This window comes from Peromyscus leucopus, chromosome 2, assembly GCF_004664715.2.
Source record: "Peromyscus leucopus breed LL Stock chromosome 2, UCI_PerLeu_2.1, whole genome shotgun sequence".
Classification (NCBI taxonomy): domain Eukaryota; kingdom Metazoa; phylum Chordata; class Mammalia; order Rodentia; family Cricetidae; genus Peromyscus; species Peromyscus leucopus.
The window spans coordinates 126,156,789-126,173,771 of record NC_051064.1 but is presented as its reverse complement, the minus strand read 5'-3'; the positions used below and the strand labels follow the sequence as shown (position 1 = coordinate 126,173,771).

At 42.8% G+C, this 16,983-nt stretch overlaps 1 protein-coding gene across 1 annotated transcript in view; it reads right to left on the bottom strand.

Moving 5' to 3' along the window:
- The window catches only part of Grik3 (glutamate ionotropic receptor kainate type subunit 3), a 217,307-nt gene that overhangs the window by 79,882 nt on the left and 120,442 nt on the right, over positions 1-16,983 (bottom strand). The window contains 1 exon segment of the mRNA XM_028885450.2: positions 1,943-2,119. Within this exon segment, the coding sequence (XP_028741283.1) occupies positions 1,943-2,119 (177 nt within the window).

Sequence of the window (16,983 nt, the reverse complement as noted above, 5' to 3'; positions counted from 1 at the left end):
AGTTCAGTTCCCAGCACCCACATAGCAGCTCATAATCAAACCCCATTTCTATGGGGATCTGGCTTCTCTTCTCAGAACCCTCTTCTGGCTTCTGCAGGCACTCCATGTATGTGGTGCCCACACATACACATGAAGGTAAACACTCATACACATAAAACAAAGGTAAGTAAATCTCTAAAGAACATAGAAACAAAACAAACAAACAAACAAACAAACAAAAACCCACTGTGCATTTGGGTGTGCTGTGTAGCAACTAGCAACTGGCTACTCACCCAGGAACTGAGAAGTTAGTTACTGATGTGTGTGTGTGTGTGTGTGTGTGTGTGTGTGTACCTGTGAACAGTGGTATTTCACTCTCTTCTAATCTGTTTTTACCTTACTTTTAAGAATTCAGGTGTGGGACAACTTGAACTAGACTCACCACAACTTGCTATTGCGAGCCAGGACTTTCTAGTGATGATGTTGGCAACAGAAACCACAGACACACACTGAATACAACAGAAACCACAGACACACACTGAATACAACAACAGAAACTACAGACACACACTGAATACAACAACAGAAACTACAGACACACACTGAATACAACAGAAACTACAGACACACACTGAATACAACAACAGAAACTACAGACATACACCGAATAAAACAACAGAAACCACAGACACACACCGAATACAACAGAAACTACAGACACACACAGAATACAACAACAGAAACCACAGACACACACCGAATACAACAGAAACCACAGACACACACTGAATACAACAACAGAAACCACAGACACACACCGAATACAACAACAGAAACTACAGACACACACCGAATACAACAACAGAAACCACAGACACACACCGAATACAACAGAAACACAGACACACACGAATACAACAAAAAAAAACAAAAAAAAAAAAAAAAAACAAACACAGAAACCACAGACACACACCGAATACAACAACAGAAACTATAGACACACACCGAATACAACAACAGAAACTACAGACACACACCGAATACAACAACAAAAACCACAGACACACACCGAATACAACAGAAACCACACACACACTGAATACAACAACAGAAACCACAGACACACACTGAATACGGGACCAGGGTCAGACTCAGGGCTCATCTGTAGCTCTGTGGTCAAGCTGCTGCAGGCCCTGAGCAGTGTGCTATGTTAGTGAGGTCTTTTTATGGCAGGCAGATGGTGTGCTCTCTGGCTAATACTATATCTGTTTTATATGTATGTTACCTATTGCTACTTGAGTAGGATACCAATGACAGATAAAATAAGTTCCGTAGCAAGGTGACTATGGTTAATAATAATGTATTGCATATTTTGAAATAGCTAAAAGAGAGGATTTGCAGTGTTCTTACCATAAAGAAATTATGAATGTTAGATGTGGTGGATGTGTGAGGTCCTCTGATTTGAGCAATATGCAAGGCATACATGTATCCAAACAGTACGTCCTATACCATAAATAATATTTGTCCATTAAAAATAAAACTAATAGAAAAGAAAACCCAAGTTTGGAAATGTTCATGTTGGTTCAAAGGTCCTCGAGACCTTGGCTGGCTTCCTCTCCGGCAATCCCAGCCCCTGCCTACCTTCCTTCCACTTGTCAGCCACCCTTCATAGCCTCCCAGGGTCCTGCTGTGTAGTTCAGGATGACCTTGTACTTGCTGTATAGCCCAGACTGGCCTGGAGCTCATGATCTTCCCTTGGCTTCCTGGCTGCTGGCATTACAGGCGACAGCACCATGCTTGGCTAGCCTAGGACTTCCTCGAAGCCCCCACCCCTACTCCTGGGGGATTAGCTCAGGCTGCTCTAGGCAAGAGAAAGCATCAGGCCCCCAAACCAAGCAGGAAAGGCTTCAGCATCCCCCACCCACCCAATTTGGAAGTGCACAGTGAGGATCTGTATGCTCACCCTTCTTGGTCGCCTCAAAGCTGTCATGGAAATGAATCCTTTGAATGTCGTAAGTCAAGGTTGTGTTGGGCAGGAGAGTCCTGTTCCTGTTGATGATGTTGGCAGAAAATCGAAAGGCATGCTCCTCGGCGTTCATGACCTGGGCGTTGGGGCCGTCCGCATACTCAAAGATTCCTCCTGTGAGAGATGACAGAGCTGTGTGTGGGAAGGAAGGATGGGGCTGGAGCAAGGATGCTCCATTCAGGTTATACAGACAAGGTCTTCCCACCCCAGTGTTCAATAAGATCCTAGATAATTTCCATGTTCAAAAATTATACATTTTACCCAACTAGCAAATTTCTGCTAACAAAATCTGACAGGCCAAAATAAGATTACCAACTTAATACTGCTATGAAAATTCTTAATAGAGTTCTGGCAAGTAAAATCTACCAGAATATTACAAGGCTAACATACCATGACCACATAGTTTTATTTCAGGAATGCAAGACCAGTTCAATATAAAGGAATCTGTGAATACCATTCCACCACATCAATAGTTCGAAGAAGATAAAAATACGATCAACTCTCAAAATTCAGGAAGGCATCTGATGAAATCCAGTGTCTACTGCCATAAAGAATGTTTAATAAGACAGCAGCAGGAAAGACACTTCCTTCGAGCAACTTTAGCTCACATCAGCCTTAATATTGCAGTAACTAATATCTAATGAAACACTAGAGGCGTTCTTGTCAAAGGAAGAATTAAAAAAACAAGTGTTGGTGAAGACTCACACTACACCACTAACCCGTAAAACGAGACAGAAAGTGAATTGAGAGGCATGACTTCTGCAAAGGTGCAAATTCTTATTTGCACACGGTATAAATGTTAATATATTGTGATTGTATTCACTCCCCATACGTCTCTTATCTCCCTCCCCCTCTATTGTCTCTATTGTGACTTTTTCTTTTCTCACGTATATACCAGTCTTGTGTGGATGGTCGTGGTTGCTGCAAGCTAGTGATTGCGGTGACCATGCCACACCCATAAGTCAGCATTTCCCGGTGCTCCTCCCTAGCCTCTGGCTCTTCCTGTCTTTCCACGCCCTCTTCTGCAACGTTCCCTGGGCCTCACAGGGCTAATGTGGATGTCCTGTTTAGGGCTGAATATGCAACACACACTTATTCTTAGCACTTTGACCAAGTATGAATCTCTGCTCTGACCACTGCATAGAGCCCACTGAGGCTTTTCTTACCAAGGTTGCCCTAACCTATGGACATAAACAGAAAAAATCAGAAGGCAGCTTAACTGCATGAGAATTTATCAGATCATCAGTAGTAAATTTTTCTCTGTAAGGCCCTAAATATGCCAAGCTATAGGTTTTGGAGCAAGTTTATAGCATAGGGCACATATTCTTTTTCATGGAGTAGGCCTCAGATCCAATCAGGAATTGGTTGGCTACGCCTGGAACATCAATGCTACTATTGCATCAATGGGTGCAATGGAAAAAAAAAAAAATCAACCCCCAGCCATGAAGACAGGTGAGAATGGTTAGGGAGAGTTAAATAACTAGTTAGCACATATTAACAGTGCCTCTTTCTATCAGTGAGAACTCATAAGGACACCCTACAGCAAAAGGTTCCCCCTTAACAACGTCAGCACACATATTAAACAACAAATAATAACCCAAATACAAAGATGCAATTCTAATAGCTTATGGCACAAACAAATTACACATCTTAAGCAAGAGAGATAACCAAGCCAGAAGTGGTAGCACATGGCTTTAATCCCAGCACTCAGGAGGCAGAGCCGGTGGATCTCTGTGAGTTTCAGAGACATGCCAGGGCTACAGAGTGAGATCCTGGTGGGAGGCAGTGAGACAGAGACAGAGAGACATACACACATAGCTCCAATGCTGCTGTTCCTTGGAAAGTAAAATTTCAGGTCTCAGTTTTCTCCAGTGATTTTTTTCAGTTTAATTCAACTCCATTCACAACCACAAAAGACTTCTCTTTCACTCAGACAAAATGACTGTAAAATGTGAAAGCTAAACATAAGATAATGACTGAAAAAAATGTCTTTACAGGAATGATGAAAGGTGACTTGTATTATCAGATTTTAAAATATATCATTAAGCCAAAATAATTAAAACCATGTTGTAATAACGTCTGAAAACACAGGCGATCAAGAGAATGAGATAAAAAGCCTTAGAAAGAGGCTCAAGCAGAGACAAGTATCTAAAACATGAATGGGAAGATGTTTCGCAGCAGTGGCAAAAGAATGAATTATTCATTAATTGTGTCCTGACAATTATTCTATTATTTGGGATTTCAGGGTTTTTTTTTTTTTTTTTTTTTTTTTTTTTTTTTTTTGACACGAGGATTGAATCGAGGATTTCATATACGCTAGGCAAGCACACTACCACTGAGACCCATGCCTGGCTCTCCAGATTCCAATCTTACTCCACATATCAAAACCATTTCCAGATGAATTAAAGATTAGCAAGAAAATAAGAGAAAGGGGGAAAAGAACACTATAAAGTTGCCAAAAATAGAAAATAGGGGCGAACAGTAGATAATATTGGGCTAGAAAAAGCCTAAGTATTTCAATGAAATCAGAAAATGTGGGAGAAAGACTGCTAAGCAAGTGATTTCTAGGCACCAAAATCACCACGGACAACACTGAATGGAGAGAGGCTAACTTGAAATATCTGCACCATAGACAGCAGCATAAAAGTTAATGTTATAAAAAGCACTGAGATTGAGAGCAAAAGAGACAGATACGCCAGTGTAAGCAGGTGCAAAGGCAAAGGATGGGCACTCCATTAACAACAACAAAATAAGCACAAGCTCTCAGCGGGTGGAGGGAGGGGTCACCTTTCGTGGAGACTAAATACTCAACTGAAACCAACAGTGAGAAGCTGGTTTAAGCTCATCTGGTAGGCACAGGAGAAGGCGGATCCGCACACAGGGGCCCTGCTTCCTTGTTGGCAGATGGGGGAGATGGCGCACAATGCTTTTCCTTTCCTTTCTTTTTAATTTAACGTCCTTATCGGCTCTTTGAGAGTTTTCACATCATGCACCTCAATTCCACGCACCTCTTGGTCCCCCCATATCCTCCCCTCAACCCTGCAGCTGCCCCCAACAAAAGAAAACAAAGTAAGCAAGCAAGTAAACAAACAACAAAAAATACACAAACAACAACAAGAACTCTCTCTGCTTCCCTTCTTTCCTGCCTCTCCACACCTCTCCATTCGTCCTGGTGGCACTGGGGTCCTCTCACACTGCTTTTCCTAATGGCCATGTATGGAGAAGACCTAGACACACCCAACCAGGGGACAGAAAGCCGTGAATAGCCATGAACTGTAAAAATTTCATGGTATGACTCCTCATTAGAGGAACTTCTCTTTGTAACAGATGGTGTTTTAGTTAGGGTTTCTATTGCTGCAACAAAACACTCTGACCAAAAAGCAAGTTGCGGGGTGGGGGGTGGGTGGGGTGCGGAGAGGGGCCTTCTTTGCTTACAATTTCAGATCATAGTTCATCATTGGAGGAAGTCAGGACAGGAACTCAAGCAGGGCAGGAACCTGGAGGCAGGAGCTGATGCAGAGGCCATGGAGGGGAGCTGCTTAGTGGCTTGCTCAGCCTGCTTTTTTTTTTTTTTTTTTTTTTTTTTTTTTTTTTTTTTTTTTTTTTAATAGAACCCAGTACCACTGAAAGGGAATAATCAGTAGCCATCTTGAGAGACGCTTCCCCCTCCCCTCCTCCAAAGGTATTTGCTGACCAGCAGTTTTAGAAGTGATCAGAAGTTGAACTTAAGGCTGGGACAATAAATCTATGTATCCTGGACTTGGCAGAACAAGATATGGGGAGTAATGGGCTCAGCTGACCAGAAAGTTGACCTTAGAGGAGAGCAGGACTGGAACAATAAATCTGAATGTATCTATCCTGGGTTCAACAAAAGCAGGACATAGGGAGTAAAAATTTATGTCTCTGTAGCTGAATCCTGTTAGCTATCAGTAACCTCATGCTTATAGTTCAGCCAGTAACTTCAAAGAACTACCTCACCCCTAGCCCCCTCATCCAATCCCAAGCTGCATGTAAACTTTTCCTATATAAAACCCTTCAAGTAAGTGCTCGAACCGTTCTCCTCCACCCGCTCTGTTGGACGTTGGATAGCGGACCAAGCTAGCTTGTTTTGTTAGTAAAGACCTCTGTGTGCTTGCACAGGATAATGGCTCTGTGGTGGTCTTGCTTGGGGGGTCTTACTCGGGCAAAACACCACCAGCCCAGGGATGGCCTCACCCACCATGGGCTGGGTCTTTCCCCATTGATCACTAAATGAGAAAATGCCTTACCGTTGGATCTCATCAGGGAATTTCCTCAACTGAGGCTCCTTCCTCTGATGACTCTAGCTGTGTCAAGCTGATACATAAAATCAGCCAGGACAGATGGAGACCATTACAGAAAACCACAACCAATGAAAATGTAGAGTTGTGGAGCTCAGTCCCAGTGGACACCTCACCACAGCTCCTGTACCTAAAGCATTGCAGAAGGGGCAGAAAGAGCCAGAGGACCAGGAGGTTTGCTATGAGATTGTGTCTCCTAGAAATGTCAGAGAAGCTATATCCAGGAAGTCTCACCCACAGGGCTGCCTAGACAAGACCTGAACAAGGATGCCACCTTGTCAGAGATGCTAACAGGGAAGAGGGAAAGTTCACCAGGCCTCAACCCATAGACAAGAACCACAGGCACCCAAGGATGCTGATAACAGGAGAAACAGTCTTCCCCAGGGACACGTACACAGGCTGATTATCCAGTATCAAATGGCCAGCGCTGGAGACATATACACGCATTATATAGAATGAGCAGGTTATATTTCTATATTTAGGTGTGTGTGTGTGTGTGTGTGTGTGTGTGTGTGTAACCACAATGAAAGAAAAGGGGACCATGAATTTGAGCGAGAGCAAAGGAAGTACGTGGGGAGGGATGAAGGGAGGCAAGAGAAGGGGGGAATGATGTAATTATATTACATTTCACTGCCCCCCCCTATTGAGACAGGGTTTTCTCTGTGTAACAGTCCTGGCTGTCCTGGAACTCATTCTGTAGACCAGGCTGGCCTTGAACTCAGAGATCCACCACCTCTGCCTCCCAAGTGCTGGGACTAAAGGCGTGCGCCACCCTGTGTGGCTGTTTTCAAGAACTGCAATGATATGGGAGATGTCCAGGACGTGTGGTGTGTGTTGTTGTCACTGAGGAAATGCAGGAAAGAAAGAAGGGTGAGATGGGGGGGGGTAGGCTTGAGGCCCTGGGGTAAGGGAACCATTGCTTACTTAATACTGTCAGACGTTTACAGATAAACCTTCATACTTTTCAGTAATGAGCTTTCTTGAGATATTATCTGTACTCCTCAAAACTGACCTGTTTTGCGTATATGGTGGTTTGGAGGAAGTGAGGTATTCGTGTGAGCACACCATAGCCTAATTTTAGAACTTCTCCATCTTCCAATAATCCCCCTGCGACTATTTCACTGCTGGCGCCAGCAGCCCCAGGGAACCACTAATTTGCTTTTTGTCTCCAAAGATTTTTTTTTTCTCCCCTGAACATTTCATACAAATAGAATCACATCCTGGGTGTTCTTCTGGGTCTGGCTTCTTGTGCTCAGCAGGTTTGAGGTTTATCGATGTGTAGCATGTCTGAGTACTTTGTTCTGTTTTATTGTTAACTGTCATTACTGTGCATAGATATGCACATTTCGTTTATCCATATGCCAGTCGAGGGGGGTTTGGATTGTTTTCATTATTTGGGGAAATGAAAAGGAAAAAAAATGGCTTCTAGTTTCTGGTCTGCCGTATGAAAAACTTGGAAGTAAGCCATCACTCCACCCAAGAAGCAACTGAAATATCAACTTTTCTTGAGTCTGTAAGCATGAAGTCATAGAGCAATCATTTCCCCAAACTGGCCAGAACGACTGGAGAACAGAAGAATCCCAGTACAATGGGGACGGGCAGGCTTATGTGCTTGAATACTTGGTCCCCAGGTGGGGGCGCTGTTTTGGGAGGCTGTGGAATCTTTTGGACATAGGGTCTAGCTATCAGGCATAAAACCATAAGGATGGGCTGGAAGGTTATAGCTGGCCCCAATTTCAGCTGGAGGTCTTGGCTTCCAGGTTCCCGACCTGACCTAAGACATAACAAGCCGTCTACCAGTTCCTGCTGCTGCAGATGGAGTCCCAGATGCTGAACCTCACCCACCATGAAACTCTAAAGCCTTCTCCCACTACGTTGCTTCTGTTGGGTGTTTTGTTCTATCTGTGAGGAAAGTCTGCAGAAGTAGAGACCTGGGAGCAGGAAACCATCATGGGATCCAGTAGGAAAACCCAAACTGGAATTGACAAGTTGCTGGAGACTCACTGTAGATAAGCCTGAGGGACAAATTCTCCAGGGAGTACCATTTATCAGGTTCCCACACTTCTGGGTTTCACTCTCTGAGCCCTTCTAGGTTCTTACAGTGAATCCTGGGGTGGAGAGGTCCCCATGTGTATTCAACAGTTGACAGGAACAGAACTGATTTTAAAACATGTTAAAAGATTTTTCTTGTTCTTCACAAGGTTTGTCTCAAGTGAAATTAGTTAACTAGAGCCTTGATCAGACCCTAACGGACCCAAGGGAGAGGAGATTCAGGCTCAGCCATTCCCCAGCACCCACATAAAAGCCAGGTGGGAAGGGCAGGCATCTGTAATTCCAGCACTTAGAAGGCAGAGACAGAGACCCCTGGAATAAGCTGGGTAGCCAGAGCCAGCGAGCTCTGGATTCAACTAAAGAAATCTGCCTCGGGGAATAAGACGAGTGCTTGAGAAAGACCGAGCATCAGCCGCAGGTCTCCACATGTGTGTGCACATATGTGCAAGGTACATGAGCACACCCCCCAAAAAACAAAAGAAGAAAAAGAAAAGATTGATCCTAATCACAGGACTAGAGAACATTACACACCACACACACACACACCGCATACACATACATAATATACATCAGTTCCTTTATCTAGTACTTTCTCTGTCTCTGTCTCTCTCTCATACACACATACTAGCAAAAACATCTAGACAGATAGCAGACTCAGACACAGAGATATTAAATATGTTGGATTGTCCCACAGGAATTTAAAACAACTGTGTCAGTATGCTAAGGGCTCTGGTGGTAAAGTGAGTAATATAGAAGACCAATGAACTTCTGAGACCATGAACTTCTGAGAAGGAGAGACAAAAGAAATACTATGAGAGCACAGCACTGTAACAGAAACGAAGAACACCAGTGACGGACTCCTAGCAGGTGGACCATGAGCTTGAGGAAATCTCAACAGAAATCTCCAAAACCAAAAACTGAAGCGGGACGGGTGGGGGATGGGGAGGAGAAAGCAACAGGACACAATATTAATATCCGAGAGCTGCAGGTTGTTTCTAATTAAAAACAAAGTGAAAATAGCAGAAGAGAGTTGTGAAAAGAAGAAATAACGGAAACAGTAACTGCTGGAAATGTTTCCCAAATTAATGTCAAACACTGAGCTGCAGGTTTAGGATGCTTGGAAAACACTAGGTAGGCTACCTGCCCCAGTCGCATCTAAGCATAACATTTTCCAATAGCAGAAAGTGAAAGATTAAAAAGAATACTGTCAGAAGACAGGCAAAACACTCCTTCCCTACAGACGAGAGAAGACGGGAGTTATATCTGACTTGTCCAGGGGACCACCTTGTTAAGAGAGTGGAATGCAGTATTTAAAGTGCAGTGGGAAATAAATGCCAACCTAGAGTTCTTTACCTGGAGAAATTATCCTTCAAATATGAAGAGAAATAACAACAAAAATGGAAGGAATTTATTTACAGTGGACCTGCACTTTAGGAAATGTAAAAAGACATTTAGAGAGGAGGAAAATGATGTTGTCGGAAACGGGGACCAAACACAGAATGAAAAACAACCAGAAAGAAATTAAGTGAAGGCAAAATAATGTGTTTCTTATTCAGAACTGATTTAACAAATAGCTGCTTGTTTGAAATACTAGTTAAAATTACACACGCACTTATTTATAAGCCAAATCAGTGACCTCACCAATGCAAGGTTGGCACTTGCTTTGTGAGAGATGGGATGTTACTCGGGAGGGGGCTTGGGTTAGTTGTAAATGTACTTTACAAACTGTGGGGCAACCAGGAAAGAGAGAGAAGTACACCTGGCACTCTAAAAGATGGAAGGTACTGGAACCATAAAATCTGTTTGACTAAAGCAAAAAGCAGAGGCAGAATAGAAAACTAGAATACTACAACAAGGGCAGAAAGCGGTGAGAAACATGGATGTATTAACCTAACGATAGCAACTTTGGCTCTAAACATCAATGGCTCAAATGCATCTACAAAAGTCATTGAATTAAAGAAAATAAGACTGAGCTGATTATTGTCTGCAAGAAAGTAAAGGCATGCAGAGTAAGAGTGAATGGATTGATGGTCAGTGGAATTTATTGTTGGAATGCAAGGATAGTTCAAAACACAAAACTTGATCAAGGTCATACATTGCATTAACCAAATGAAGCAGAGAACCTCATATGATTATCAAGGCTCGAAGAGAAAGATTTTGAAAAATTCAGCTCATTTTTTTTTTATTTATAAAAACACTTGAGAAACTATGAATTGAGTAAAAGTCGTATCTGAAAAACCCACTGCAAACACAGTCAGTGTGAAAGAATGGACGCTTCTCTCAAGGACCGGGAACAAGACAAGGATGCCATTGTGGACTGAATATGTGATATCCATCATCAGCTTGTGGGTTTGAACATCTGCTGTTTGGGAGGCTGTGGGACCGTTGGGGTTGGAACACATGGCTGGTGAAGGTAGGTGAATGTGAGCAGGCATTTGAGGGGTTGTATCCTGCTTTGGCCCTGCATCTTCTTCCTAGTCAGGACCATGACCTACTGCAGCCACATAATCGTCTTTGTCATAGAGGACTTGAAATTCTTTACAATTGCAAACCAAATAAATGTACCTACTTTTAACTCGCTTTTCTCAGGTATTTTGTCAGTTATAAAATAACCTAATACAGATACCTACTCTTGCCTCTAGTATTGAACGTATTAGTGACAGTTCTGTCCAAAGCAATTAGGCAAGAAAAAGAAATAGACACCTGAACTAGAAAAGAAAAAATAAGATTATCTCTATTCGCAGATATAAAGGAAATTCTGAATATTCATAAAAACCCTTAGAACTAGCAAGTTTTGTAAAGCAGAGTGCAAAGTCAAAATGATACAGTTGCATTTCTATATATTAATAATGAATGATCTAGAAGAAAATTATAAAAACAACTCCACTTATAAAACATCAAAAAGAATGGAAATGTATCATTGAGATTTAAAAGTTTTTAATTATGTGTATATGCATGTGGTGTGTGTGTGTGTGTGTACCTGCGCGAGCACGCGCTCTGATGGGCTGCAGAATCCAGAAGAGGTTGTCAGATCCCCTGGAGCTGGAGTTACAGGATTGTGAGACACCTCATATGGATGTAGGAACCAAACTCCAGCCCCCTGCAAGAGTTGTATGCGCCGAACCTTCTCTCCAGTCCCAACAGTAATAATTTTTAAACAGTGTAATACTTAAAATTTAACTTAGCCAAGGAGAGAAAAGACTTGCATGATAAAAACTACAAAATATTGCTGAACAAAGTTAAAGAAAATGTAAACAGGGGCTAGAGAGATGGCTCAGCAGTTAAGAGTACTGGTTGCTCTTCCAGAGGTCCTGAGTTCAATTCCCAGCAAATGCTTGGTGGTCCACAACCATCAATAGGGGGATATGATGCCATCTTCTGGCATAAAGTCGTACATGCAGATAGAGCACTGACAGATAAAATAGGTCTTTTTTTAAAAAAAAATATAAATAAATAAAAACACATCCTATGGGTATGGGTAGGACAACATGATATCAAGGTATCAATATTGCTCCAAACAATCTACAGACTTAATGTAATCTAGTAAAAATCCTGATGCTTTATATATATATATATATAAAACAGAAAACTCCATCCTAAAATCAACACAGACGCTCACTGAACTTCGAATAACCAAAACAATCTTGAAAAGGAACAAATTTAGAAAGCTCTAAGTTCCTAATTTCAAACTTTCTACTTACTAAATATAATGTCTAAAACTACAGACTCATAGAAGGAAATAAGGCAGAAGCAGGAGCGTTATGACGGGGGACTTGGCAGTGGTTTTCGTAGATTCAAACGTCAAAAGCGCTGGCAAGAGAAGAAAAACCAGACAACCTGGGCTTCACGAAAAAAAAAAAAAAAGTAAGTGTGCATCCAAAGTCACAATTAAAAGAGTAAAAAAAGACAACCTGGAGCATGGCGAGTATTTACTGGCCATAACTGACAAAAGATTATAACTAGGATATACAGAGAACTTCTAAAACTCAATAACAAAAACCTAATTTAAAAGTGGGTGTTATAGTGTTGGGGGATGGCTCAGTGGTTAAGGGCACTGGCTCCTCTTCCAAAGGACCTGAGTTCAATCCCCAGTACCCACAAGGCAGCTCACAACTATCTGTAACTCTAGTTCCAGCGGGGAATCAGATGCCCTCTTCCAGCCTCCAGGGGCACCAGACACACAAATGGTGTGCATAGAAGCTTGCAGGCAAAACACTCATGTGCGAAATAAAATAAATAAATCATTTTTTAAAAAAACCTGGATGTTAGCCTGGCTGTGGTGGCGCACGCCTTTCATCCCAGCACTCAGAAGGCAGAGGCAGGCAGATCTCTGTGAGTTCAAGGCCAGTCTGTTCTACAGAGCGAGTTCTAGGACAGCCAGGGCTACACAGAGAAACCCTGTTTTCAAAAACCAAACAAAAACAAATAAACAAGGAAACCCTCCTAAAACCCAAAGAACCAAACCAAACCAAACCTGATGTTGTGATTTTAATATTTCACACACACACACACACACACACACACACACACACACACACACACACACATCTCCAGCTGGTGATACTAATCTGGCTGAAAACTTGAGGGGGTGTGGCCTTGCTGGAGAATGAATGTCCCTGGGATGACTCCTTTATCTTGCCTTTGTCATTTCCTGGCCCCTCTCTCTGCTTCCTGTCAGCCAGGAAGTGAGCTGCTTTGCTCCATCACCAGCTGTTCAGTGTCACCTCAAGTCCACAGCAGCAGAACCCACCAACCATAGACTGACACCTCTAACACTCGGAGCCAAGACAGCTCTTCGTTCTTTAAGGTGTTTTCCTTAGGCATTTAAGAAGGACAGGAGGAGGTCGGAGAGATGGCTCAATGGTTAAGAGCACTGGCTGCTCTTCCAGAGGATCTGGGTTGGGTTTCCAGCACCCACATGGCTGCTCACAACCATCTGTAAGTCCAGCCCTAGGGAGTCAATGCCTTCTCTGGCCTCCATGCACATAGTGTGTAGACACACAGGTAGGCAGAACACCCATACACCTTGTCCTGGCTAGTTTTATGTCAGCTTGACACAAGTTATAGTCATCTGAGAGGAGGAAACTTCACCTGAGAAAATGCCTCCATAAGATCAGGCTGTAGGCAGACCTGGAGGGCATTTTCTTAATGAGTGATTGATGGGGAGGGCCTAGCCCATTGTGAGTAATGCCACTTTGGGCTGATGGTTCTGGGTTCTAAGAGAAAACAGGTTGAGCAAGCCACAAAGAGCAAGCCAGTAAGCAGCGCAATCCTGCCCTGTTTGAGTTTCTGCCTTGGTTTCTCTCAGTGAGCTGTGACTGATAAATAAACCCTTTCCTCCTCAAGTTGCTTATGGTCATGGTGTTTTATCACAGCAACAGAAACTCCAATTAAGACACACATAAAATAAAAATAAATGTTCAAAAAAACCTATGAATAAATAAGGACAGAAAATCTGACCAATACAGTAGATAAAAGCTTTAGTAGACACTTTGTTTTCCAAAGAAGATACAGAGATGGCCAACAAGTACCTGAAAGATGCTCGACGTCACCAATCATCAGGGAAATACAAATGAAAACCACAGCGACATAACTGCCTGGCACCCCTTAACAGACGCTATTAAAAAGGCTGCCGAGTGATCTGGTGAAACGGCTCAGCTGGTAAACACGCTTGCCACCAAGCCTGATGACTTGAGTTCAATCCTCAGGATCCACATTGTGGAATGAAGAATTGACTCCCACAAGTTGTCCTCTGATGTCTATCTGTGTGCACTGTGGCACACACACACACACACACACACACACACACACACACACACCCTCTCACTCATAGACAATACAGATCTAAATGCAATTTAAAATGATAAAATAAAATAAATACAAAATTTAGATGAAGGTTTGGAAAATTGGGACTCGTGTACTCTTGTTGGTAGAGATATAAAATGATCTCGCTACTCTGTAGAACAGCATAGCAGAAATAGAATTATATTGAATACATATATTGACAAAGGATATATATTATATTATATATATATGGGAATATACTCAAAGAACAGATAGCAGGGATGCAAGCAGGTATGTGTACACCCATGTGAACAGCTGTTTTACTCACAGCGGAAAAAACACAGGGACAAGCCAAGTGTACATCAGAAGATGAGACGTTAAGCAAAATGTGGCACATATATGCAAGAGAATATTATTCAGTTATAAAAAGAGAATAAATTCTGACATATGCTACGACATGGATGGACAACGAGGACATCATGCTAAGTGATATTAGCCCATGAAGTCAAACACTATCAATTGCTTTCCAACAGGCCAGCAAGGAGCAAGGACAATTTGAAAAATAAATGAAAAAAAAAAAAACAAAAAAACACCAAAAAACCCAGCAACCCATAATACTTACTACCTGCATTAGCAATCAGAGAAAAGGAATAGTTAGTAAATCTAGAAATAGTTGTATAGGATCTATTTGAAGAAGATGACAAAACTCTGATAAAGAAATCAAAGGAGTAATTTAAAAAAACGGAGAACGATCCCGTGATCCTGGATAGAAAGAGTCAATATTGTTACTGCGCTTCTGACTTAATCTATAAGTTCAATGCAGTCTCAATCAAAATCCCACAGCAAGTTATTTTGTGGCTGTTAGCAGAACGCGTCCACACTGTGCACGGAGAGACAAGAGGTACTCTTCTTAATGGTGCACAGCTGTGGTATAACACTATGTAGCAGGGGTCATGGGGCTAGCCCAAATTGAAAGTGGGCAGAGCCGTAGGCCTGATACCACTCCACTTCAAGACTGACGATGGGGAGCGGAGCAGACGGCTCCGTGGATAAAGGCGCTTGCTGAGCAAGCATGAGGAGCTGAGTTTGAATCTCGAGAACCCTAGAGGCAGAGTATGAACATCGGTTATCCCAGCACCCCTATGGGGGCATGAGAGGCTGAGACTGAGAACCCGTGGAAGCTTCCGGGTCAGCTCATCTGGCATAGAGCGTGGGAAAGCATCAAAGATACCCTGTCTCAAGCAAGCTGGATGGTGAGGACGGGCACCCACAGTTCTTCTCTGACCTCCACAAGTGCACTGTGGCACACAAACACTTGCAGTCACACACATGAATATGCACACACACACACACACACACACACACACACACACACACACACGCACGCAACATGCACACACACACACACACAGATCACAATAAAGCAACAATAATCAAGACAGCTCAGTATTGGCAGGAGGATACAGTTCAGAAGGCACAGGGAAGCTCCAAGTAGATGAGCATCAAGTATGGCCAGCTGATCTTTGCCTCAGGAGCAAAGGTGATGGAGAAGACATGGGCTTTTCTAACAGATGGCGACAGAAGAACTGGGTATCAGCATGCAAAAGAAAAAGATCTGGACACAGGTCTTACATCTTTCACAAAATAAGATGAATCCTGTGGACTATGACACCCTAGAAGGTCACAAAAACAAAGTTTGGACCTTGGCTTTGGCAATGACTTTTTAGTATAGTATCAAAGGCATGCTCCAGGAAACAAAGACTTGATATGCTGGACTTGATAAACATTGAAATGTTTGTGCTGCAAAAGATGCTTAGAAGAACGAGAAGACAAGCTCTGCGCTGGGATGCTTTTGTAAAGGACTGTTATCCAAAACACACTTAACGAAAGAAAAGAAGAAACATGAGTGTGGGACAAAGACATTAACAAGTAGCTCACCACAGAAGATACACAGGAGATAGGCAGGCAAATAAAAAGATGCTCCACGTCCTATAGCATCCTTGTTAAGTGAAACAATGCCATGTCCATTAGAATAGCCTCAAACCACAACACCGATTGGGATGGCTCATCTGCACTGTCAGCTGGACTGGACTTAGAATCACCAAGGAGACACACCTCTGGATGTGTCTGTGACAGTGTTTCCAGAGGGCATTAAGAAGAAAAGACCAGCCCTGAATGTGGGTGACACCATCTTTAGGCTGAAGTCCCAGACAGAATCAAAAGAGAAGATGACGGAAGTGAGCTGAGCCCTGACATTCACCTCTCTGCTTCCTGATTGTGGGTGCGGTATAACCACCCATCTCACGCCCCTGCTGTGCCTTCCCTGCCGTCATGGACTGGATCTCCTCAAATCACAATCCTTCCTTAAGCCGCTTCCTGGCAGGTGTCTGGTCCCAGCGATGCAAAAGGGAACTAAGATGCTGACCGTAGTAAATGCCAGTGAAGCTGAGGCATGCAGCAGAAACAGTCACCGCTGCTGGGAAGGCAAAACTGGGATTCCAGCCCGATTCGGATTCTTATTAAACTCATTGTCCTTTTTTTTTTTTTTTTTTTTTTTTTTTTGTCAAGGTCTCACTCCATGGCCCAGATTGGCCTGCAACACACTATGTAGCCCAGGCTGGTCTCAAACTCATAACAATCCAACCCTCCTGCCTTAGCCTCCCAAGAAAACCAAACACGTCCTTGTCATTTACTCCAGCAGCAATGCTCTTTGGAATTTACCTAAAGCCGCTGCCAACTTAAGTTCACTTAGAAGCCTGGACAAAGGTGTTTACTTCAGGTTTAATTCAGATTGCTCAGACTGGGAGGTAACCGTGATGCTCT